The sequence below is a fragment of the Athene noctua genome, chromosome 7 (genome assembly GCF_965140245.1).
Source record: "Athene noctua chromosome 7, bAthNoc1.hap1.1, whole genome shotgun sequence".
Lineage (NCBI taxonomy): Eukaryota > Metazoa > Chordata > Aves > Strigiformes > Strigidae > Athene > Athene noctua.
The window spans coordinates 11,629,017-11,655,426 of record NC_134043.1 but is presented as its reverse complement, the minus strand read 5'-3'; the positions used below and the strand labels follow the sequence as shown (position 1 = coordinate 11,655,426).

The following is a 26,410-nucleotide window of genomic DNA, read 5'->3' as shown; positions in this document are numbered from 1 at the left end:
TGCTGCACTGCAGTCCCCAGGAGCCATGATGTTCCCTGTGGCTTGGAAAGCTCAAGTCTGCTTCTGACTTGGGGCTGAGCAGATGTTTAAAATGGCAGATAAATAAGAGTGCAATTGTGGAGGTGACTTTCTAAGGTTACACTGCTCTGCAAGGAGCAGCGTGGCCCTCACTTTGTGCTGGTTTTAGTACACCTGCAACCTGGTCAGACTGTTGGTCTGGCTAAGAAATATTGGTGGGGAGGGATTGCTGGTACCCAATATAAACTAAACAAAATCATCAAGGGAGCAGAACAGTGGAGGGCTATAAAACCCTCATGAATCCGTAGAAGAGGCCATGGGGAAGTCTAGTCTGTAAAGGTCTGGTGTATTCACTACAGGAAGACACAGTTGTTCTTCCTTTCCCTTATTTTGAGTGTTTTGATGCTCCTTTTCAAAAATGTTATGAGAAATGAACTATATTAAGGCCTTGGGAGCTAAAGTCTTTTCTCATTAAAACAGAGGCAAGGCAAGATACTTCCACCACCAGAGCCTGGTTCAGGACTTCAGTAGTCTTCTACGCTTTGTGTCCTAGGCTTAAACAATGGTTAAACAGCTGTGCCACCCCTCCACCTCAACCTGTGCACGCAGTGAAAATCAGCATCTCGGCTGGTTTTCCTTTCCCTGCTCCACATGGTACCTCCCAGCGGAGCCACTGGAGAGCTCCCAGGGGAGCTGAAGACAGTGTGAGTGGCTGCCCGAGGAGGGAGATCACCTTCTCCTCACACCTGGATCAGCTCGTGATGGATTTTATAGACACTGGGAGTGCTGGTAGGAAAGAGCTATGCCCTGGCCATCAACTCTCAGAGGTGCACGAGGCCCTACCTGTGTCATTAAGGCAGAGTCGTCTGTACCTGTTATTACAGCCAGATAATAACAGGGCAAGTCACCTGGCTTCTCTTAGAGGACTGTCATCCCTGACGTCCCTCTTCCTCCCACCATGCATGAGAATGTGCACCCAGTGCTGGAACAGAGAGCAGTCTCTACATGCAAATCAGACATATTAATTACTTGGAAATGTCAGTGCAATTTACCTCCAGCCTACTCACTGTGCAACAGGTCGGTAAGCTGATTGTAGTACCCATGAAGTCCCACAGCTACTGTGGTCTTTCAGATCTACCTTTGCTTGCTCTTCATAAAATACAACATAACTGTTCAGTAGATTCCAGATTTCTGAAGCACTTTGCCTTTGTTTCAAGGGGAGACAGACAGAATGAAATGTGGAGAACATATATAGAGAACAGGAAACTGCAATTCTGGGTGACTGTGTAAAAGAGCTAAAATGCCATTACTGTGGTTTTGCCCACACAGGGACTTGCTGGCCCTGTAGAACTTTTCATTCATTGTAACTCTGATTAGAAAGAGTATCTCTTGGTGGATGTTTCTTTTTTATTATTAATATGTAATGAAAGTCATTAAGGATGGAAATGAAATTTGGTTTTTTTCTCCCTAGTTTTTTGATTTTTGCTGTTGTTTCACAAAACAGAAGGTGCAAACTCACCTGTTAGGCACGTGAGTGTAGGAGCAGGCACTTAAGGAGCATGTCTAGCCATGGGAGGGATAGGAGTAACCTATATTTAAGAAAGATTGGAGACTCCCTTTCCACATGTCTGTAGCTAATTGCACAGGGACAGGCGACTCCAATTCTGGGAAGAAGGTGTATGCCCTTGTGAATCAGTAAATACCATCCACACCCAAGTCTGAGGTCCTGGACAATGACGCAACTAATTGTCCTATTCTGTGTTGTAACGTCTCATGGGGTTTTGAGATTGCTAAAGGGGTCATAAGTCAACTGTGCAGATCCCATCAGGCCACCTCTCTTGTCAAATGAGTGCCCTTACACCAGTCAGAAGACCTGACTGACCTAAATGTCACTAAATTTAGCAACAGCTCTTCCAGGCTTTGGGGTGGACCTCACATGTAGGGATCTGACATGGCTCCAGACATCTTTTGCACAGCGTGACTCCAGCTGTAGTGCCTTACAAGCAACCCTGACCAACACACAGCTGTCACTGTCTAGTGTTTGTTCCAGTTTCTTAGCTGTGCAAAGGAGAGATGACCCCAAGTCAGTGGAAGTGCCATCATTAGATTAGTGAGCTGGGCTGTTGCCAAGGTACGTAAATTGGGCTTCATAATCTCTTTTTTTCAGTTATTACATTTTAGCATGTTAAGAACTACTCAGAGACACTTAAGATAAGCACTAGGAAACATCCTGTAGGGAAGAATGTTGTGTTAGCACCCCCGTAGTCCAAGTGGTTGAGTAAGTAATGGTTTGGTGGATACAGCATTGGCTCCAAGTCAACACTCAGCTCAGGCCAAGAATTCCCAAGTGCTTTAGGCAAATGCCTTCACCCCCTGCCTTGAGTTGTCCATCTCCAGAGCAGAATCTAACATACTCTCTTGGTGAGATCTTGTACAATACTGGTAAGAAAGTTATCACAGTATGAACAAGTACAATCCTGAAAACCTCCCCTGTTCCCCTGGGGTGGCCTCCATGGGTGACACCGCTGTTCTGCTGCCCTGAGTGGCCAGGGATTGCTGAGACTGACCAGAAGAGTGGCTCATCAGGTGGGGCATAGCCTGAGGTGGCAGCGCAGGCATGGTGGTTTAGCTTTTGGAAAAGGAAGGAGTGACCTATTTCATCTGCAGGAAAGGGGTAGAGTGCTACAACACAGGGCCTGGAGTACAAGAGACATCCCGCAGCTACAGCCGTTGAAGTACACCAGCCATTAGGGCATCATAGCAGGAGCGTGATGAGGGCAAGAGGACTTCATCAGTTATTATTCTCCCATTTTGAATTATATTTTCCCTTTGGCAGCATCTATCCATGTGTAGCAGAATCCTTACTTGCTCCTTCTATCAAGAAATTTGTCTCATTAATTTGTTTCTTTTTTGGGGGAGGGGAGCCTGGTGACACTGTGAGATTGTCTCCTCAAAAGTCTTAAAGTAAATGTTGACCAAGTCAGAGACTGATTGGTAGATCTTTTCCTATGAATTAGTTGGCTTAATTCCTCTGTAACCCATTTAATCTTTTTCAGAAATTTTTTTTTTTTTTTTTTTGAGTGATGGAGCAAGGAACATGCTGCTGACTCTGCTACCAGCATGTGCAAATGCGTCAGTATTTTATTTTAACTCGGTGAACAAGAAGTGCCATGAAGTGTTTACAAAATGCTGAGCTGCTTGTCTCAGAGTAAACATGCCCTCTACTGTTTAGATAAAGCACGGATCTTATTACAGAGGGCTTGGTTTGCAGCCTAGCCTTACGTATTGGGCGAAAAAGTATTCTGACTCCTGTTTTCAGTGCAGTTCCTTAAAATAGGACTTAAATGTGGCACTGGAAAAATCTGGGCATCCACAGGGCCCTTCTGTGCATTGTGTGTGTCTGGGCTGGGCTCAAGCCTCTTCCAGGGAGGTGGGTTAGGCACGACGAGGGGAGTTCTTCAATGGAGAAGCAAAGCCTGGCCAGAGTGAGAAACCCTCACAGGCAGCTGAGCTGTGCTTGCAGGGTGTTTCAGGACCAGCCGCTGGCACTGCAGAATGGTTGCTCGCTCTGCACCAGATACAGCATGTGTGCACAAATGAAAGATAAGCTCTTGCTAGGAATTAGGGCAGTCGGAGTCACTTTGCCAGTGGAATCACTGCTGCAGATGCCTTTCTATCTTTATAACATGAGCTTAACAAACCAGGAAAAAAAGTGGCCCAGTACTGCAAAATACTGAGTTGCTGGATGCAGCACCTATGCTGCTTTTCTAAAGCCCGACCATTACACTAAGTTACACTTAAGTCACTTAGATCTAAGTCCCTTAGATCCCAAAAGGCATTCAAGTATGCACCTCATGCGCCTTTCTTGGTTTGAGCCCGGAAACAGCGCAGGCTGGAGGGGGGAGAAGCAAGGTCTATTTCTGGCTTTTTTATTGAATAACCCTGACCCATCTTCCCACTTCTTTATCTTAGACCCCACATCACTTGAGCAGAGGCCGTTTGGTCTGTCTTTGTCACCTTGTGTGGGGTTTCCATTTTCAGCCATCATTGTATGGGAAACAGAAATGCTCCTGCCTGCAGAGGGACCGTTACAAGTTTTCACCTACCCTGGATCAGGCTACAGGTATTTCATCCAATAGAAAAAATAAATCTATCTCATTTCAACTATATTTATGTTCCTAGAAAAAAGAGTCAGCTGTGTTACCTGAGGAGGGACTGCATTGGCAACCAAGTTTCATCCCTTAGGGTTTGTGTTTGCCTGCTGTGGGCTGATGCTGAAGGTGGTGTGAGCAGTTTTTGTGTTGGGCGGTTCCATCCCCATGATTTTGTTCACTCACAGGCTGGATGGGCAGCCACAGTGGTGCAGGTGGTGTTTGCTGGGATTTCTTCCAGGGAGCCCTTGTCATTATGAGACCCCAGGCTGTCTTTCCCCGCTCATGGCTGGCGATGTTTGGCTGAGGGCTGGGCTGTGAGATCCTCGTTCAAACCGGGGTTTCAGGGCTGAGCCTTGAGCTGCTTTTCAGAGAGAAGAAAAGTAAAACTCCACAAAAGCCATATAACCAGCAGTGGGTTTTTTTCCACCCGGTAATCTCAAAGCAGTGCAGAGCATTCCCTGAGGGAGTGTGGCGCGGAAGCCAGGACTCCTGCATCACCACAGCAAACACCACCTGCTGTCCTTCGCCTTGTGTGGGAGCTCCCTAGGGTGAGCAAGGGCTTTTAGAGGAGGAAAACATGTTGGAGGGGGCAGTCTGTAACCTCCTTTTCTCTGAGGGAGAAGTCCCTTGGATTTGGAGCCCACCGTGTTTCCTGGGTGAGCATTCCTGTCAGCATCATGTGCCGTGGGTGCAGTGTACTGGCCCCTGAGCCTCGGTGGCTGTGGGGGAGCTGCACCCCCCTGCCCATATTCCCCATTTCAGTGCACGGCACCTCACTGGGCTCACCAGCAGCGCGCCCCGGGCCCCTCGCTGGCAGGGATTTCTGCTCGTCAGAGCAATGTGGCTTGGCTTTCATCTCTGTGTAAAAGCCCTGAGAAAGAGGAGGAGAATTAGGAAGAATGACCTGCATGGATTTTAACAGCTTTTCCAGCTTTTTGCACACACCATCATTTTCAAGAAGCTCTCGAGGGTGCTTGGCAAGTCCATCCATAAGGGAAGCCAGCCCCAGCACCGGCAGGAGGCTGTGCAGGCAAGCGGGTACGTGAATTCCCATCCTCCGAGGGCAGCGGGGCCACACTCTGGAGCCCTCCTCTCTACCCATGGGGATTAAAAACCTATTTGGCAAATGAAGAAATCATCTCCAAAGGTCTTGCACTTAATCTAGAAGGACTCTATAGAGTCTGTCATGTCCTGCCGTCTGCCCATAGCCTGGAAACCTGGCTGCCCTGCAGAGAGAGACATCGAACCGCCCGGGCCTGGGAGCGGACATGTGAGCCAGTGTTGCTGCCTTCTGGTCACAGATCTGGCTGTGAACCCTTGCTTTCCTGTTTCTGCCCTTCCCACCCCATCATTTGACCCCCACCTTCAAAGTAGACCAAATCCCATTCTCTAATTAGTGATGTATTAAATCACTTTGATAGCACTTAAACATTCTTGGGCAAACAGGCTTTTGTTTTTGTCTAAGCTTACAGCATGCAAAAGCTGCAGCGTGGCTGTGGGGGTGTTGTTAGGTTAACATTTTATTAATTAACAGATGAAACAAAATTAACAGATGATTAGCAAAAGAAATGTAAATTTAACATATAAATTCTTCAAGTATTGTCTAGCAGCGGTAATGTTCTTTCTGATATTCCCATGGTGAGGCAAGGGAAAAAAACATTGATAAGACAATTATTATAAATGACTGTGCCTTGGAAGTCATTAGAAATGTAGCATTATTTATTTATTGCTATATCCATTACATTCATCATTGTAGCTGCATCTTCTGATGAATCCTTTGGAGTTATAAAACTAATATAAAGCTTTAGGAGCGTTTCTTTCTCCTGATCTCTAATCCTGCAAGGATGGAAATCAGTGAATTGTAAAGGAGTTTATTGCATGCTGCAGGGAAGGAAGAGGAGAGCTTTGGAGGATAGATGTGTATTCCAGTTAAGACAAAAACTACAAAAATGAAGATGTATGTGCAAATGAGCTGATTGCCTGGGGTTACTCAGCTGATAAGTGGATGGTCTCACCGCGTGAAAAGTGGCAAGTAATGATTATCCACAGAACAGCGTTTTCTTCCTTTGCTGTGTTGTGTGAGTGATACAACTTAATCACAAAGATCCATCTTTCCTTTCCCACATGCACAGGTTGGAGAGAAAATATTCTTCATCCAGTGCCCTCTTGTGCCCCAGTTTCTTCCTGCCAGTGGGACTGAGGGGACTGTGTATGGGTTCTGGACCCTACGGAGCAGCAATTGCTGCCACTGAGCCCCTCACCCTCTTGGAGGTTCCCAGGGTGGCTGGCCTGGTGTCAGTACCCAGCTGTGCCCTTCAGATGGGGCTTTGTGCTTCCCTAGTGAAACCAGGGCCAGAAGGTGCAGCCAGGAGGAGAAGGACCTGACATGGGACCCAAAGAGCCTGGCTGGCTCCCTCACCCGCTCAGGCTCCTGCCTGCCAAGCCCAGCCGTGCCGTCCCGTTGCAGGGTGGCACGCTCTCCTTCACCCTCCCCACCACAGAGGTGTCTCCAGCATGCCTTTAAAAAATAAGAAGACCTAATTATAGTGCTCAAAGAGTCCTCTCCTGGGATGTAGGCAGAGGTTGGCTCCTCCCAGGATGCTGGGAATGGAACATTTGAAATCTCAGCACTCTTGAGAGCATGTGAGAGCCCAAACCATCACACTTTTGCCCAGCAAGTATAGACCTTTAGGACTGACTGGTGATGTGGTAGGGACTGAAACCTGCTTTGCCCACAGGCAGCAGCTCCTACTCATTTCTGGAAGGCAGAGTGTAAAACACTGTCATTGACGGATTGTTTGAGCTGGTACCATGAATATTGTGTTCTCTGTAGATGTGTCCTGAAGGATCAGATTCTGCTTATTGGTAGGACAAAGGATAGTCTCAGTCTCAGACAGTGAGGAAATTTGATGTAAGGTATGTTTTGCGAGTGGTGTATCCATGTTATGCCTGGTTCATTTGGGCTTTCTGATGGTGATGGGGAAAGCAGACCCTGAGGTCTCAGTGCTGTACCAGAGGTTTGCCTGGGGCTATGAAGAAGAGCTGTGAAACCAAAATGAACCTAAATGGGCTTGAGTGCCCCCTTGAATGGCACCCTGAGCCATTCACCTTGGAAAACTATTTGTAAAGCCAAAATATAAATATAAATCTTGAAGATGTATCTACATTATTTTGAAGGGTTATTGCTTCTGTTTCATGGCCTGATTTCTGAGCCTCTGCAAAAACTCCCATCAGCTTTGGCAGGCTACGAATTAGGTCGCTGCTTCATTGGCATCTTCCAAAATAGCTCTGAAATAGATAGTAACACAGATATTTACGGCAGCATAGACCACACTTGGTGTTTATGGTGCTTGATATCAAATTATTAGTTTGAATTTGGATAACAACGCCTTATGAGATTATTAAAACATTTAATGAGGCTAAACCCTCTATACTCTTGTACACCACTGTGAAGTTAGGGTTGATGCGGCATGTAAGAACTTAGTGGTGGTGTCTTTGCTTTTCCCAACTTTGCTTCCAGGGTTACATGAGGTAATTGGCATATATAGGCCACGGAGAGACAGTAGCTGTTCAAGTCTTTGCTAACTTGATCAATTAACTGGTTAGATAAAATAATTCTCAGTTATTCAAACCAAGTTTCAAGTTAGAAAGTTCCCAGCAGTCCAATGAAATTAGTGAAATTTTACTTACTGTGATAGACCAAGAATTGTTGCAGGACTGATACTTGTCAACAGGCAAAAAGAAGGCAGTATTTCTGTTTCAGTGCTTTACTTTTTTTTCCTGAAGCTAAGCAGAAGTTAAAAGACGTCTCCCCAAAGCTGGTCAGTGGCCAGAGTGCTGGTGAGATGCCTCAGGTGTGTGGTGACTGCAGATGCTGTGTGACGTGGGTCTGGAGCTGGGCACAGGGGGGCACAAACCACCTCCGGGAAGAAGAGTTAATGGCTTCAGCATTATCACCCAAGCAAAGAGAAAGCACATCCACATCCTCAGCCTTAGTGTCGTGCCTGTTACCTGTGATGCTGTATCAGAGTTCAAGAAGCCGTAGCTTTCATTTACTTCCCCAGCTGTGCCCGGGCTTGTTCTGTTGTCGCTAGGGCTCGCTGTGTCAGCCGGTTGTGAGAGGTTGCTTGTAGCCACTGGTCAGTGCTTCTGTGGCTCTGGCCAAGTTCATCATGGTACCTTGTGAAACCAGACATCTCTTTGTCACTGTTCAGAAAAATAAATGCTTTTATTTCTTTGTATTTTACAGATAATCAACCCCAATTTCATTCAAGAAGGTGAGTTAAGAATAGCTGTGCACTGACTGGCACGGAGGGGCAAGTCAGCAGCTGGGATTTACTCCGGTGCAACAGCATGCTCTGCACCGGCAACGTCCACAGCAAAGGCAGCTCCCCTGCTGCTCGCTCCCCAGGAAAAGTGGTCTTCCTGCTGGCTGCTCAGCTCAGACTGCCCGGGGCCACAGGCGAGGCTGAACCCCTTAACTGTACCTTCACAAAGTCTCACCCTCCTGCCAGAGCACAGAGCTGGGGGACAGACAGTCCCTGCTACCTCCTTCTCTGAGCTGTCGACAGCTGGTTTTTTTGGTGAAGGAGGAGTTCTGGGAACCCAGCTGTTTGGGATCCAGATCCCGTAGTTGGTCCTATAATGTCTTCTCTAGGTTTGTATGGGGAACATCCTCATCTGTAGATTAAAAGGTGTCGTGTGTGTGTCCCCATGTTTTTTTACAGTGGCTCCAGAGTTTCTTGTGCCGTTAGTGGACATCACCTGCCTGCTTGGTGACACAGTGATGCTGCAGTGCAAAGTCTGCGGGCGGCCCAAACCAACTATAACCTGGAAAGGACCAGATCAAAACATTCTTGATAATGACAACAGCACGGCCACTTACACGGTGTCATCCTGGTAAGGTCCCACCTATGGATCCCAACAAAGCTGGTCATGATGGTCGCGTTGCCTTCAAATATGGCACCAGCCAGGCTGTAAGACTCGTTAGAAATGCAGTTAATCCAGTCTGGCATGGTGTATCGGCAAATTGCTGCACCACATGTCCACTACAAAGGGTCAAATTTGGGGGTTTGGGTAGCTTTATCATTTCCCAAGCTGACATAGGATATATCTACAAAGCGTGTTTGCTGGTGGCAGATGTGAGCTTGCTCCTGCTGACCTCCTCAGCCAGCTGCAAGCCAGAAGCCAGAATGTTGCCAACATATTAGTTTGTCTACTACTGCTTCTGTGTTGCTGGGGCTTCTCTGCTTGAGTTTGATGCCATGTTAAACTTTGGTAGGAACAGGAGTCGAGCAGAGCAAGCCCTCGCCAGCTTGCAATACCCATATCATTGGGTGTTTTCCCATCTCATGGGCAGAGGTGGTAACTCCTGCAGTTTTCCTGAGCGTTTCCTCAGCTCTTCCTAAAAGATCCTACATGTGCTTCTGCGAAGGCTACATCTGGCTGTGCTTGGATAGAAGGATGCTTGTCATAATGTTCCTGGGCTGGCTAGTGGGGAGGAAAACCAACTTTACATCAAGCATTAGGGAGATCCAAAAAAGATCTGGAGTTGAATTCAGGTCAGGTGACAGCGTGCTGCTGGATGCTCATCTGCAGCTTATATAAGCCATATGGGCCAAACTGCAGTGGAAATCTCTGGGAGGCAATCTTTCATGTGAACTTTTCAGCACTTCTGGCTCAGGCTGAGATGAATCCAGGGAGTACAAAGTCACTGAAAGTGAAAAGTGAACATCAAGAGAGAAAGGATTTTACATGTTCAATAAGAAAAATTACATCTGATCAAGAGCTTCCTTCAAAGACCATTGTGCAGCAGCCCCAGAGCACCCAAAATTATCTTTTTAGCCATTACTCAGTAGATCGCCAGTGCTTTATCTTCAGGCTCTGGCTGGGGTTGGGATGGGGGGATATTTCTGTACAGGCTTCTGTTTTCCATCACAGTTTTTTGCCTGTGCATTGGCTCCTTGTGCACTATCAGCACTTGCATTTTCTTGTTACTCATAGTTTCTTGTTAAGGACACTGCCTGCCAAGGAGAGGCCCAGGAGATCAGTGGCTCTCTTACAGATCTTCCTGGCATCAGTTTCCAGATTGGGGGGGAGAGGGAATATTTCAGTCCTGTTTTAAACCAGCATAGTCAGACCAGCGAAAGCCGCAGCATCCCAGGCAGTTACACCGGCAACCATGTCCTTCTGCAGTTTCCAATAGATTACACATTCAAGAACTAGTCTACTTTTGCCATCAAGGGAATTTACTGTCTCCAGTACAGCTAAAGCCGTTACACAAGCAAAATCCTTTAATTCAGGACAACTTCATTAAATTGCATATTGAAGATGGCAACGGGCAAACCGAAGTGTCTATGTACCGACCTGCTATATATTCACTCGACTCAGTAGAGCTGTTTATTTTCTCAGATTGGCCCAAAGTGTCTCTTCACGATGTCAGAGCTGACATTCTCTATCCCTAGCTGTTTGTGAGATGTCCAGCCTTCCGACCGGGGCCCAGGCAGCCACATTAGATCAATGGCACATACTTCAATGTCTGAATCTCCCCAGAAGTGTCAGGCACCCTGCACTGTGTGACTGCCTTATGCATCTGTGGGAAGCCAAATTTGTCCAGTGTGTGTTGGTGTTAACTGCAGAGGCACAGCAGTTCAGCATCTCCTGAGACAGGAAAGATGTGTCTGGGGAAATCTTTACCAATATATGGAGTCTAAGCATCCAGCTCTGGACAGGCACAGCAAATGTTCAGCTCCTGGACTTTGCTTGCTGCTTGAGTGATCCTTCCCTGTCTCCTCCAAGGCCATAGCACACAAGCACATTTGCCTGGCAGGCAATCTGGACCATTCTGCTTGAAGGTTTCGTTAACAGCCTAATCCTGACATATGAAGAGGGTGCATTTGGGTACGGGGTTGCTGGGGGGGATGTTCCTTCAAACGAGTTAACAGGATTTGCGTGCATGTGTGTTTATAATGAGGCAGGACAGGGACTAGTATAAAAATCATTATCAAGTGAAGCAGCACTTTGTAATGGGGGCTTCCTGCATCCACAGTGACTCTGGGGATCTCACCTTGAAGATCTGTAACCTGATGCCTCAGGACAGCGGCATTTACACCTGTGTGGCAACCAATGAACACGGAACCGCATCAACCTCTGCAACCATCAAAGTTCAAGGTAGCACATCTGCCCTTAACACCCAGGATTTCTCCTGTATGGGGTCCCTGGGAGGGGGCTGGGAACACACAGGAATAGCTGGTCCAAAGGCAGCCAGACGTGGAGCTGTGCCAGGTGAATTGAGACGTTAAAATCATACAACCATTCCTCAGCCAAGACTCCCACTGATGGCTGAAGGCACTGCAGACTCTTTGCGCTCGATTAAGTCATCTAATCATAAGCATCACATCTGGGAAATGAAAATGCATTGGCACTGGTTCAGCTCCTGCATCCTGCTCGCTTCGTTGCTTCCCAGGGGCTGGGTAAGGTCGGCTGGGGGAAGCTGAGCTCCCTCGGGCTGCCGAACCCCCTGGGGGGTGATGCCCCGGCTGCCCACAGGGAGCTCTGCTTTAGAGCCTGCCTGGGGCAGGGCACCGGGGACCCAGTGACACTGATTTTCAGCCTCCCCTTCTCTGTGGGGGACAGAGGAGGCGAGAGTAAGATTTGGCCTGGGTGAACTGTTCTGCAGGGATTCAGCTCAGAGACTTGTCTCCGAGCCTGAATTCTCAGCGCTGTAATTAGTGACCCATCTGATTGTAATGAATATGAAATGATGAGTTGATGCTCATGACCTCCAGCTCTGGGAAGGGATCTGTTAGCATGAGGGATGAGGGGTGCCTGCTGTGCTGAAGGGGGTGGTGCAGAGACAAATATCCAACTGGTGACTTACAGATGCAGGAGTGTCACAAGCATTTAGAAGTCGATTTGTTTGGTCTCACAAACTGCCCTAGAGATATAATTTCCCCAATTTATCCAAGCAAGTTTGTGGCTGCACTAACTACTCCTGTGCTGAAGGGAGCCCTGCGCAAATCACAGGAGAGTTACTGGTCATTTGTCAGTCTGCTGCTGCACATACCAAGTGCCATACACACAGAAGCACTCTGAAAGCCTTGCTTGCATAATTTTTGGACACTTCAGCAGTAACTGTGTCCCCACCTTCAGAACCTCACTCACTGCCTGGTGAAGGCCATGGGAATATTTGCTTTCCTCAGTTCCATGGGCTATGCATCAGGTCTTGAGCTGGAGCAAAAATTAGCAGCATCAGGTGGCAGGTAAAGAGGCTCTGCCTTCACAGCAGCTGAGCTCAGACAGATCCTCCGCACCCAGGGGGCAATTCTGCTGGCTGGTCTCACAGGGAGCTCTCTGGGGTGTCACAGTGTAGCTGACCACCAGCTGTGAGCGACAAGAGATTCCCCATATGCTGTGAGACCATGCTGAGGCAGCGGCGATTGCAAGCAGCATGGTTTTCTCCTAGCTGCTCGTATGGAAGTATCAGACCCACGGTGGTGGGTAAACGGGACCGTTGCCTTTTCCTCTGGTGGCGCTGATAACCCAGCATAAACCACAGTGCTCTCTGCAAGGCACAGCTGCCCCGTAGTGACTGATGTACCTGGTACACATGATCTTTAGCATAAAACAGTAGTACTTGTTGATGTGATGCTGGACTTGGTGCTTGTTTTCTCTTCCCAAGGTGTCCCAGCTGCCCCAAACCGCCCCATTGCTCAAGAGAGAAGCTGCACCTCTGTGATCCTACGCTGGCTACCCCCATCCAGTACAGGCAATTGCACCATTTCAGGCTATACCGTGGAGTACAGAGAAGAAGGTAAGTGATTTATGCTGTGCTCGCTGGCTGGAAGAATGAGAACAAAGTAAGTGTCCTTTATGGCACACCACATGCTAAACTAAACCCTATCCATCACTAAGGCATCCCTTCATCATCTGCATTCTACCACCATGGTATACATCCTTTTTGGTGGATGTTTCCCAGGAATGCAAAAACAAAGCAGCCCCATTACTTTTTTGATATGGATAGAGCTGCAGATCCCTGCATACTTTTCAAGCTCAGCTCTGAAATGCCTTTTCTTAAATCCATCCATCCTTTTCTCCTGAAAAATTAAATAGATATTAAATGCACCCTTTTCCCAATATGCACAGGCATGTGCTCTTGAAAAGGGCATTTGAAATTATTCACACCCCTTTTTGCATTCTTCCTGCAAAGATGTGAGGGGCCCTGGGCAGTAAACCTTACCTTAGGTACGTGTCCTCTGTTTTTTCCCCATCATCCTTCAAAAAATCCTCCCTCATGTATGTGCAGACTTAATCACTCCATCACATTAATACCATCTCTTAGCAAATACTCTGCCTGACCCTCACTGTGCCGTTAGTGTGACTGGCATTTTTGTGAAAGAATAAAAGCTCTTCTATTAACAACAGCCACCAAAACAAACAGCAAAAAAGCAGCAGTGGTTTCCATTTTCAGTATTCCTCTCACTCCAAAGGAATCACTGACTCTTACCTGTAAAACCAACCTTGACCTTGTGAGACCTGGCAATCAGAATTTGCTCACAGCACGCACGAAATATATGGGTCATGGTAAATAATATAAAGGTAAAAAGCCCTGAACTTACTGAAATAAGAAAATTTTATATATTGTTGAAAGAAATCATAGGCTGTGACAGAGCTCGGTATCCCAGGGGTCCTTTTCTGTTCTGTGACCGTGTGCAGATGAATAAAGTATTGCTCCTTTGGATACCACAGGTTAGGCAGTGCTTGGGTTTGTTTCTGTTAGGAGCAGAAACACATGACAGAGTCACACATTTCTTTGCTGCCATCCTGCTCATCTGCAAAAGCCCATACTAAGCCACAGAAAGCTGGTTCTCCGCCTGCAGCTCTAGGTTTCACTGTAGCCACCACATCTTCTGAAAAAGACGTCATCTGCAAAAGCACTTGGCTTGTGCTGACTCCCTGTGTCAGCTTTATCTTGGACTCCCTTGTCTGTATTTTTTTTGCAGTATTTCTGCTACCGTTTCTCTCATAGCAGAGCTGTCATCAAATCAGCCCTCCATTCCTGTCTTATCATGCTGCCCTGAGACGTCGCTTATAGCACACAGTCACAGCCAGACTGCTGGAGAGATCAGCTTGTCCCTGGGCTGTGTTTTTTCCATCGCTATCAGTCAAGTGAGGGGCATTTCCTTCTTCCTTCGTATAGCCAGACTGGAAGGTGGCTGAAACAGAAAATAGCTTCCTGTGGTCCGGTTCTTGTTTAACAGAAATACATCAGTCTGCTGTAACTTGCATTTTAAAAATGCTGAGGATTTTAACCTCCCAGAGTACTGCATGAGTTGGGCAGAGAAAGCCTCTGCTCTAAGTTCATGTACTGAGGCTGATTCCTTCAGCTCTTCTTCCCTCCCTCTGTAAAATGCAGGCTCACAGGTCTGGCAGCAGTCGGTAGCCTCAACTCTGGACACATACCTGGTCATTGAGGACCTGGCCCCAGGCTGCCAGTACCAGTTTCGAGTGAGTGCCAGCAATCCCTGGGGGATCAGCTTGCCCAGTGACCCATCCGAATTTGTGAGGCTCCCAGAGTACGGTGAGTGGGCACGATGAGGAGCGCCCTGTGCAGTCTGTATGGTGTGCTTTGACAGGTCCTGATAAAAACATTGATCCTGGACCTGGTAGGAGTACAACAAATAGCCTGGGAGATGCTCTGAGCCAGCTCCTGCCCATAGAAAGGCTTTTCATGTCTGCTCCTCCAGCAGGGCTCACAGCCTCCCTCTGTCACAGAAGCTGTTGCAGCTTCCTAGCAGGTTCCTGCTTTCTCTCCCAAGACCATTATCCTTATCTCTGGGCAACAGGCTCTGTGTCCTGGCTGGTGCCCCCCCTGCCTTTCCAGCACTGCCGGCAGCACAGGGCCTGGGCAGCCCAGCTGGGGCCTGCAAGTCAGCTTGCAAAACGTACCTCCCCGAGCAATGCAGCCTGTGTGCACAGGCAGGCTCTGATGGAGGCGAGCCCCCAGCGCACGGTGCTGCAGGAATTTGGGGTACAGCTCACTCACGGTGGTGCTGGGAACAGAGCCCACATTTCCCCGTGTTTTAGCAGCTCCAGTGTGTAACTAGGCCTGTGACTGGCTTGGCTAGCCTGTGCTGGATGAAATGAGAGCTCACACAGCAGAGCTCGACCTCCCAGTTATACACAGACATGCTCAGACTGCCTGTATGGACCTTTTCAACCCAAAATTGCAAGGACAGATTTGAATCCACCTTATCCATACCTTCCTCTGGGGAGCTCTGGCTTTTAGTAGTCCAACCTATTGGAGCTGTGCCTGAGCAGTATGAAACAGGACTCCTAGTGGTAATGTTTGCTGTTTTAAGTAATACAGTCTCACATAATTTTATGATATGTCGTTTATAGTCCACAGGAAACTGTCTTTAACTTTATGCCTTCTTGAATGTGCTTTGTTCTCTCAAAGACTCTGCTGCTGATGGTGCCACTGTTTCATGGAAGGAAAACTTTGACCTCGCTTATGCAGAGCTGCATGAGATTGGGAGGTAATACTAACCCTGCTTATCACTGCGATAAAACACCGAAACAATGGCTCGAAGCTTTTTCCTTGGAGGAGAGTCTAGGTTGTTTTTTTGTAGTTAGCTTAAAAACTGCTGCTCCTTTTGAAGAGCACTGCACATTAAATACTGTTTAAAATACAGACTGGTTAAGATACTCACTAAATTTTGTTTCTCAAGATCAGTTATGATTTGAGGATTGCAGCTTGGCAAACTTGTGAACAATTAGGCAGCCAAATCTCTAACAGCCACTAGTAGCTCTTGCTGGTATCTCCTCTGTCATCTCTGATTTGATGTGAGCTTTTGAAGTCATGACAGTTTGCTGGTTCTGGATAAGCTTAACCTCAAAGACTGAGTTTGCCGAAGTACTTAGGCATGTGACTGACTTAAATCACATCCCAAAGCGCTTTGCTAATTGGGACAGTCAGTTGAACAGGAGCCTAAATAGGAGTTGCATATGTTGTCAGCCCTTGGTGCCCTGCGAAGACAACAAACAGATAAGGAGCATGCAAACAATTCAGGTTAATGCAGTTCTTCAGCTCAGAGATCAGAGGTGGCTAGTTCTGGGCTGAAAGGACAGGAGTCTCTCTGGTTCTGTAGAAAGAAGAGTGATGTATTGGTAAGAGGCCAAGTTCAGCACGCGGTTTCACTGAGTAGTTTAACTTTCAGGATTGGTACTAGGCTGAGTTTCCTAAATGCTTTCCTGCCAGCTTTTTTCTTAATTTCTTACTGTGTGTCTGAAACAGTAAGACAAAATGGTTGGTTAGTGATTATTTAACAAGACTTTTCTTTTAGTTGTGTGAGACAGTTTGGGCTCTTTATTAAATCAACTGGAGAAGTGAGACCCAGAGCTAAAAAAAGAGATAGGACCTGTAAAAGTGGCAGCAAATTGAACCCAGGGGAGATTGTTAGAGGACATCAGTATGACTGCACAAAGCAAAGTGACACCGCTTGCTCTCAGTGTTTGCTAATCCCCAAAGAATCTCTACACCCAGGGTAAGAGATAGAGGCTCTTTGTTTGAAAAGGTTATGAACAACTTGTTAAATCTGATTTCTTGTGAAATATTAATGCGCTGAATCAAATAACACTTCGAAAATCAGTCTGTTACTGCACTGAAAACTAGGTGTGATTTATTCATGATATTCATGAGGCCCCTTCATTATTCTTTTTTTTTTTTTTTATTTCAGGGGTCGATTCTCCATAGTAAAGAAATGTGTTCACAAAGCCACCCGGAAAGACGTTGCTGTAAAATTCATTAGTAAAAAAATGAAAAAGAAAGAGCAGGCAGCACACGAAGCAGCTTTGTTACAGCACTTACAGCATCCTCAGTACATCACTATCCATGATACCTACGAGTCTCCTACTTCTTACATCTTAGTTTTGGAACTGTAAGTATGTGGAGCTTGAATTGAAGTGTCTGGGTAAAAATCAAAGCCCTATTGAAGCCAAGGGTAAAATTCAGACTGAAGTCAGCAGGGCAAAGATTTTGTCATCTGTTTTTTGTTGATTGTGACATCAAATGAAATAGCAATTTTCTGCAGAGCTTCCACTGCCTTTTCTTTACAGTAAATAAGAGACAAATAAAACTGCTTTCTACTCCAGTGAAGCTCGGGTAATTGTATCAGCAGTTAGTTTGTCCCATTGAGTAGCATCACATCTATTTGGGCAGTTTTGTCCACTTCTTATATTCAAGTAAATGTGTTTCAGCTAAACTGAAGCCTACGTTGTTCTAATACTTCTTGGTGAGAAGAGCTGTGTAGCATCTATGCTTGCCCCTATAAGGAGAAATAGCAACCAAAATCCAAAAATGCTTCTTTGTTACAGTATATCCAACAAAGTATATTTGGGCTATTTGCTTGTTTATTTATACAGATAAATAAAACTAGGTGGAAAACTTTTATTAGGTTAGTTTTCCCACAGAACATATTACCGACTGAAAATGTCAGTGATTTTTTTTTCTACATTATGCAACCAGCTCTATAAATAAATAGATGAATCCAAATAATTAAGATGATCTGTTTTCAAAGGAATTGCCTCTGTCTATTGAATCCATCCTTAAGCAAATGAGTTTACTTTGAGACTGTTGCTAAATTTTTCAAGGACCGGAGATAACAATTGAGGATTAATCATTCTACCACTTCCATGGCCTTCAGTATCTTGAGATATCATTAAATACTCATCAGATCTTGCATTTTGGTTTCCTCCATTTTTAGGTCATAAAGTTTCCACTGCAATTTTGTTTTCAAAAATTAACTGTTCCTAGAGAGATCATGTGATCTTTCATGTGCAGGGTTTGATTTGTTTGTAGGATGGATGACGGGCGTCTCTTAGATTATCTAATGAACCATGATGAACTTATGGAGGAGAAAGTCGCTTTCTATATAAGAGACACAATGGAAGCCCTGCAGTATCTTCACAATTGCAGAGTGGCTCACTTAGACATAAAGGTAAGAAGAAAAGAGAGTAATACTATCAATCAGTGCCCTGGTACAGAGTTCCCAGCTGCACAGACAGGGAGGAAGTGCAGTCTGTACCCCAAAGAGGTGATGGCTAAATGGACAAGCACTATCTTTCAGACCTGTTGACCATAGAAAGGATTTACTGACCTGCAGCACATGGTCTTTTTTCTTCCTTCAGACAAGAGATGCACCTATTTCTTTGTTTCAGTAGTTTGTTCTCAAGTTCTTTCTGTATTTAATGAAGGAAAAGGAGGACATCTGAGGCAAGAGTGAGACATCAGTAGCACCTGACTGAAAGGGAATTACAAGATAAATCCACGGGGTATGGTTTGGGCTCACACCTACACCAGTTTAGCTCCCAAGCTTCCCAAGCAGAGCTGGCTTGTGCCCAGGCAGCTCAGAGCAGGCCAGAAGGAGCACGTGTCTTCCTCACATCCACAGCAGTGCCCTGGAGAGCCCAAAGCACAGGGAGGGGAGGGTGCAGGGAAGCAGGAGGTGGGGAGGGCTGGCGGAGCCAAAGGAAAGCAGCACCCTGCATTGTGCTACAGAGCCTGAGAGGGGAACTGGGTGGGAAATACACCCAGGGTGAGCTTCTGAGAAAGAACAAGCTGCATTGTGGGGAAGAAATCCAGCCATTCTTTAATGTCACGCCCAGTTAGATCAGCGCAGTTTGTGCCTCCTTTTGTTAGTGCACACAGTAGGAGGCACAGTACTGTCCTGGATTCAGCATTGTACTGCTGCTGTCCTCACCAACATCCCAGTTATCTTGGATGACAGAGAATTAGCAATTGAAGTTATGATCAAGTGTTTTGAGTTTTGTGATCTGCAACGTTGATTCTGGTCATCAGGGATATCAGATAATCTATAATTTTTTTGCAGGCTGAAATGCCAATTAAAAATGGAGAATGAGAGATGAATTTAACTTTCTTGTGTAGTGGACAATCCAGCTCCAAGGATGTCTCTTCTCAACTCTCCAACCCCTAGGCATGTCAGATAAAGTGATGCTTTCATTATTCTTCTGTCTACTACCACTATATAAAAAAAAATCCTTTTGTACAATACCTTATGTGGACATTAGTCCCAAAATGCTAAATCATCCTGGTTTCTTTCAGTAAAATTGTCTGTATTTTCTGCCATATTTATAGGACCTGTCAAAAAGTAGGTATCACTTTGAGGTAAGAAACTTCTCTGAATTCTGTGTTTGATCATAAGATACTTCTGAGAAACAAGGTGGGAAGCCAATTTTTTGTGACCTATTTACAGTTCTCTTGAATGAGGGATGCTAAATAAAGCACCTTTTGTTGCTAAGTGGGAAGCAGGAGATGCACTGGTAGTGACAGCAGACCTAGCCATGGACTGTCTTGTCCCAGGATCCTGATCAAGAATGTTTTGATCTTGTCGATGCAGACTGCAAAAAGAAGAGCAAGCGCAGAGATTGGAATTTTGCTTTACATCTATAGCAATGTGGCAGCAGTAAAATATGCATGAGGATGAGGGGCTATAGGACAGAAAAGTGAGTCTAGAGAGGGTGAAGAAGTAAATTCAGAAATCATCTCAGAGCCAACAAAGGAAGGAAAATCCATGTTAAGTCCCCAGAGTGGAGTACATAGGCAATGCTCAGCATCTCCCACTGAAAGAGAGAAAGATCATAAATACTGAGAGAGTTGGTAAAACAGAGGGAAAATCAATTTGGATTAAATATAATTACACTCTGGCTTGGAAGGCATGACTATGTGCTGGTGTTTATAAGGGAACATCCACACCAACTGACAGCAACAGTAATGGCATGCACCAGAGTCCCTCCCAGGATATGTGGTAGTGGGAACAAAGCTGAACATTTACTTCATGAAGAATATTTCTGCTGCAAGATATGCACATTTAGGTAGTGAGTTGTCATGTAAACAAATGGAATCTAAATAAACTGATCAGAGATGCACACGTCTTATCAAAATTTTAAAATCTATCAGTGCTCTTAATCTGTACAGATCAGTTTGGCAAAATAGACTGAGTATTCAGGACAAAGTGCAAAATCCCAGTGTGTTGCCCTAAAGTGCAAAAGTGCAAAAGAGGATGTTGTCATTGCAACTTCAACATTGATCTGAATTTACAGCAGTGTAAACAGCAGCTGAGCTGGTTCCTTGTCATTCACTCTCCTGATCTGTACCTTGCACATCTGATTAAATGCAAGTTTTGATTGGCTATTAAACCTAAATGAAATCTACACACTTTACTTGCAAAAATATAATTTTTTGTTATTATCTTTTCAACAGCCAGAAAATCTGCTCATTGATTTAAGGATCCCGGTACCTCGTGTCAAGATCATTGATCTGGAAGATGCAGTTCAGATCACAGGTCATTACCATGTCCACCACCTCCTCGGAAACCCAGAGTTTGCAGCTCCTGAAGTTATCCAAGGCCTTCCTGTCTCCCTGAGCACAGATATCTGGAGCATTGGGGTCCTCACCTACATCATGTTAAGTGGTGTCTCTCCATTCCTGGATGAAAGCAAAGAGGAGACTTGTATCAATGTGTGCAGAGTAGATTTCAGCTTCCCGCCCGAGTACTTCTCCGATGTGAGTCACGCCGCCAGGGATTTCATCAATGTTATCCTCCAGGAAGACTTCAGGAGAAGGCCGACGGCAGCCACTTGTTTACAGCATCCGTGGCTGCAGCCGCACAACGGCAGCTATTCCAAGATCCCACTGGATACCTCCCGCTTGGCTTCCTTCATCGAGCGCCGCAGGCACCAGTATGACGTGCACCCCGTCCCCAGTGTCAAGAGTTTCCTGATGGGCAGGCTGAACCCAGGCACGTAATGCCTCCACCCCCGGGGTCCTACACTGCTGGTCCTGAGGCAAGGCGCAGGGAGCAAGCAGGCACAAAGCAGATCTGTCTGTACATAGTCCTGTATTCGGCGTTTGCATTTCACGTGGCTTCCCTAATTGCAGGGTACAAATCATGGTGGAGGTGGCAGTACCTGCCCAGTTCCTCGGGACCAAAGTGAAGGGGGTAACGGCAGCGGTACCCGCTCCTTCCTCTTGGCGGGCTCCTCTTGGGACACGTGGTATTGTTGCGTCCACTGCCAGAAAAGGACTTTGGGAAGCAAACACCAACTGGAAACAAGAGCCAAAATTGAAGTTGCCTTAATCTTTGTGAGGCAGCCTTATAAGAAATCCTCTTGATCTTGCTGAACTGATTTCAAAATGTACGAGAGATTAGGAGTAGGATAGTGGGGGGGGAGTGAGACTAGGCTGACCTTAGCATGTACTGCAGAACTGGACTGAAGTCAGATTTTGCTGAAATCATTGCAAGCCTGTTTCGGGTTAACAGACGGATTTTGCACGCCCTGTATGCCCAGGCCTGCCATGATTTCAGTGGGGACTTTGCCTGCGTAGGACATGCAAGATCAGGCCCTAGTCACTGCTGGATCAGCTTCCATGGTGGCGTGGCTTAGATACACTCTCGTTGCATGGTAGTGCTCAGATCAAAATCCCCCGTTAATCCTTGGGCTTTCTGCTGTGTCAAGTCAACATGCAGTACCTTTCAGAGCTACGATTAAGGCAATGAATTCATTGGAGCATGCAGCTGGTTTTGACTAAGCACAATGGGACTATGGTGGGTTTTTTAAAAGCATTTTATACACACTGTACAGAAATCTTTTGCAAAACCTGTGCATTGAGAAAAGGCTGTGTCAAATTTTTGCAGTATCTGTAAACTAGGTGATGATAATGGAGACAATTTTTTCTATCACAGGTTTTCAGTATACATATATTGTATCATATATATATAAATATATATATATATAAAGGATCCTGTTCCACTTCTAGCTTCAGAATTGCTTGGCCCAAAGTCCATCTAAACCTTTCAGAGTGCAGTAGGAGTGGTGACTTCATCCTTGTGCTTACAGCTTGAAAATCGTTTTCAGTGTTTAAAGTATGTCATTTGTTTCATTTCCAAACTTGTAAATATCTCTCAGCTGCCGTTAGCACCTCATCACCAAAGCATTCATGAGGATATTTTTATGTCCAAAGCCTAATTTGTAATAAAATAAAAAATATTCACAATTAAAACATTTCTCTCTTGCAAGCCAAGTTGCAACATCATCATATTGATGTTACAGTGACGGAGCCAGCCTTAAGTATAACCGATGCAGGGAGTCTGCAGGGACAAATCAGCAGTTCGTAGGCGGGCCAAATCTTCCTCTCCAGCAGTGGGACTAAGAGGGGAAACACCTGCCCAGCTGGGGCTTCCCCATCCTGCTGCCACACCATCACACTCTACAGCCTTGTAGGGTGACGATCAAAGAGATTTTTTTTTTTCCCCCCCTGGCATGCAAGGACTTTGTCTCGGTGCTGAGTGTCGTTGCTGTGCCTGCAATGGGAAATGTCAGTTGTTACCAAAGGTTTTCCTAAGGAAAAGGGCTTGATCTGACCATGTGTGCTCAGTATAGACTCTCTTGTAAGGGCAAGAGTCAAATTTAATTTACCATCCAAGTAACTGCACTGTGAGCCTGCAGTGTATCTGCAGGAGCAAAAGCTGTCTCTGCCAGCAGCTGGTGGAGATACTCTGCAAGTACTGTTAGATTCTCAGGGCTCTGCTAGCCCTTTTTTTGATCCACCTCCAAGCTCAGTTTCACGTCAGGTAGGAGACCTGGCCCTTCTCTTTGTGCTTGCTCCATCAGTACACTGCAGTGGTCAGTATTTTGCTAGTGGAGAAGAAAGGAGGCATAGCAAAAAAACCAACGTTCAGCACTGCATGCAATACAAGAACAGACCTTGAGGTCGAGGAGGCACAGTCAGAAGGGTGAGCCCGGGTGCCTGAGCAGAGTCAGAAGCGGTGTACAAGGCTGTGTGGCTGATGTAGAGAGATCTAATACAGGGGGAAGCTGTGGGAAGACTTGAAAGAGACGGTGTTCACAGAAGACTAAACTTTCTTGATCAGCTAGAACCTATCTTGGTTTCCCTCTGTATTGCGGCAGCTAATTTTCTAAGCAATTCAGCAGCACCTTTTAAACAAAGGTTAGACTCATCCTGAGCAAGAGTGCAAAGTATGTGATTTCTTAGCAACTGAAACTTCTTTCAGACAGCAGTCATCAAGGGGTGTCTTTAATTAGCACCAGCCTCAAGTGCTTTCTCACTACAGGACTGTTTGTACTTCTTCCTATTTGTCAAAGCTGGCTCTTTGTGCTGTGATTGTGCTGCCGTTAAAAAAAATGTTTATGGAAGTGTGGTTTATAAAACCTGCTGTTTTTATTAGGCCTGTGGGTACAGTTTAAGCCACAGCCTTTCTGCTTGGCATTAATACAAACAAATTCTCTTGTCTCACGTGAAAACTGGAATTTTTTTTTTTTCCTACCTCCTGCATTCACATCTCAAACTGTGACAGCAGACACTTTGGATGCACAGGGGGAAAAAGCTGAGTTGTTTAAGGGAATATTTAAGCCTCCATTTGCTAGCAAATAACAGACAAAAAAACCCAAAAGGCTGAAAGAGGATACATGTTTAGGTATTGGTGTTCAGATTCAAAGAGATTCCTCATCAAGGGAGAGCTGGGGGTGCTGAACTCTGAAGATTTTGAATGTTACGGAGTTGCTTTCCTTTATGGTTCTGCTTTTTCCATATTCATGTTAGAGAACTCCTCTTCCTGGGCGCTGCGCTTTTTACAGCACCTTTAAGAAAACTGGACCCTGTTAGTACCTGCAGATACTTCCAGATATATTTGTGATTATTGACGACTCTTGCATTTTATCTCAAAGATTTCTTTTGCCTGAATAATATCAAGTTGATATGAAATGCTGCTGTATGATACATACAGAGGTAGTATTCTGACCTTGCTCTCTCAAGGTCTTTTTCAGCCAACCTGTGGCCTCTCTGCAGATCCAACAGGTCCTGTAACTCTGTTGTAAATAGATTACAGAAATTCAGTAAGTTGGCCTGGAGTGAGCCCACTGAGTGAGAAGCACCACAGCCAACACCCTCTGCAGCATTCTGCAACTACTGGATATTTTGTGCATGAAATATTGTCTGTAACAAACATGGGGAAACAGTTCCTCATAAAGCTCCATTAGGCTTTTACAAAGCTCCCAAGAGAGCAGCTGACTCTGAGGGGAAGATTTCCACCTGCAGCTTTCCCACTCAGGGTATTCCCAAGATGGCCGAGTGAAGGTGTGATGGCAGCTGTACCCTCTAGCACCTGCAGCACCTTCAGACCAGCTAGAACGACCAACAGTAATGCTAGCAATGGAGCAGCACAAGCTCGGTGCAGACTGGCACTACACAGACAGCCACGGCCTCCAGACATCCTCATGGTGCTCTTACCCTGCACTGACATCAAAGTACACTTGCTCCCAGTGTGCCCCAGCGCTGGGCTGGCTGACAGGCCTGCAGGAAGGCAACAGCAGGGGTGGCAGCGAAACAGGGCTCAGAGGGCACGCTGACACGTAGCACTTGTTATTTAAGGTGGCCACATTTAATGGACATGCCTGGCAATGAGAAACTAACTCTCTGCTTGGAGCAGCCAGCCCAGGCTATTTCACTCTTAGCCACGGAATGGGCAATCTGATTGCTTGTGTAATGTTGTCAGCTCCCATCAGGTGTCCGAAGCACTCGCTGCCCTGCGGGTGATCCCCACATCTCCACCAAGCTGCCAAGCCCCCTGAGTATGGTACTACAGGGATGACACACATTCAGGCAGGATTTATCATTATATTATCATTTAGCATTAAAAGCATTTTACTTTTAAACTAAGTTAATGCTGAGACAAAGTCTGTGCCCTCAACTGACCTACCTGTACAGGTTCTGTGGCTTCAGTGGAGTTCATCTGCATTGCTGACAATGCTATTAGGCCTTTGTTACAAATACCGTGAATAAAGGCTAAACACAGAACTGCACATTATGACCTGACTATTTATAACCATGTTTTAATGCCCTTGCAATGAGGGGACTGCAACAGGTGACCCGGGATAATATAAACTTCAGAGGCAGAGGTAAAGGCTAGTCTGTATGTACAAAGGTCTAACAGCTAATTAACGTGCACAGGGGCTAACCACCTGGTTTTGTTTCTGTTCCTTTCACTGCAGTGGTAGATTATCCGCTAACATGGGGCTTGGATTTATTTTCCAGCTCATTCTTTCATGTCCCATCAGAAAATGGTGCTTTCCAAAGGAAACAAAATAAAATCCCATTTTACTAGGCTGACTGCACACTGCCATCAAGTGATGAATTCTCATTCTGGGATCTGTATAGTGGTGTTACCATAGCGTCAGGATGCTGAATATTCGCTGTAACTGTAGTCTTTATTATGAAGCTAGTGAAAAACCAACATCTTCTCTACTCAAGCCATATTTCACCTCCATGTCCAACTTCTGATGCTGGTGCTTTTACTTCTCTTTCTACCAAACTGTTCGGCGTTGCTCTGCCACTGAGGTCAATTTGCTGATAACTTTTGGAAGGCAAATGCAATATAAAGTGCAAAAAAAAAAAAAAATCCAATCTCAGACTTATTCACTAAGAGCAAACAGTTGGAATATATTGATGCTTTTCAATCTTTGCAACAGTCAACTGAAGGAGGAAAAAAGAAACAGTATTGCTAACAGTTCAGCATTTTCAAGGTGCAAAGTAATTCCACAGCCTTAATTATTTCAGTGTATTGCTGGTCTGCCTTAAATGTATCTTCAGTTTTATTGCGAATTTCATTTTGTATGCACACGATGTTGTTTTGTAAAGGTAAGTTTGTAAATATTTCCTTTGTTAAGTCTAATCACTCATGTGTACTGTTGTGAGGTGATTACTTGCTGTCCCATGTTGTTATTACTATACTGCAGTATATATGATCATCTACAGATGTAGCTTCAAACTGTACATCTTCTGTCCTGGCATTCCTATAAATAGAGTATACGAATGATTCAGTTTCTGGGCTTTTTTGATTAAATACAGTTGTTCAGAGAAGACCGGGTCAGTCTTATTTCACTCGTATGGCAATCTTTCTGAAGCCTTGAAGACTCGGAGCTTGCTGATCATTTTTCGGAGGGATGTTGACAAGAAACCAGAGCAAGAGACTATCACCCCAGCCGACTCCTGGCCTTGCACACGCGGGATCCAGGCAGCCTTTTGGGACTCCCCCCGGGAGCCGAAGCAGAAGGTCTGGGGTCACCACACACCCCGCCTGCACCACCGGTTCCTGCTTCCCCCTGGGAAGGGCACGTGGGGCCGGGGGGGGCCGGGCAGCCCC

At 45.8% G+C, this 26,410-nt stretch overlaps 1 protein-coding gene across 10 annotated transcripts in view; it reads left to right on the top strand.

Annotated features, from left to right (window-relative positions):
- KALRN (kalirin RhoGEF kinase) overlaps positions 1-26,127 on the top strand; it is a 524,667-nt gene extending 498,540 nt beyond the window's left edge. For all 10 annotated transcript variants that reach the window (XM_074910291.1, XM_074910292.1, XM_074910294.1 and 7 more), the window contains 9 exons: positions 8,422-8,449; positions 8,900-9,071; positions 11,221-11,342; positions 12,853-12,984; positions 14,587-14,751; positions 15,631-15,709; positions 16,910-17,110; positions 18,031-18,169; positions 20,452-26,127. In XM_074910291.1, coding sequence (XP_074766392.1) covers positions 8,422-8,449; positions 8,900-9,071; positions 11,221-11,342; positions 12,853-12,984; positions 14,587-14,751; positions 15,631-15,709; positions 16,910-17,110; positions 18,031-18,169; positions 20,452-20,997 — 1,584 coding nt within the window. In that variant the 3' untranslated portion in view covers positions 20,998-26,127. The remainder of the gene's footprint in view (positions 1-8,421; positions 8,450-8,899; positions 9,072-11,220; positions 11,343-12,852; positions 12,985-14,586; positions 14,752-15,630; positions 15,710-16,909; positions 17,111-18,030; positions 18,170-20,451) is intronic.
- The last annotated feature ends 283 nt before the right edge of the window (positions 26,128-26,410 follow it).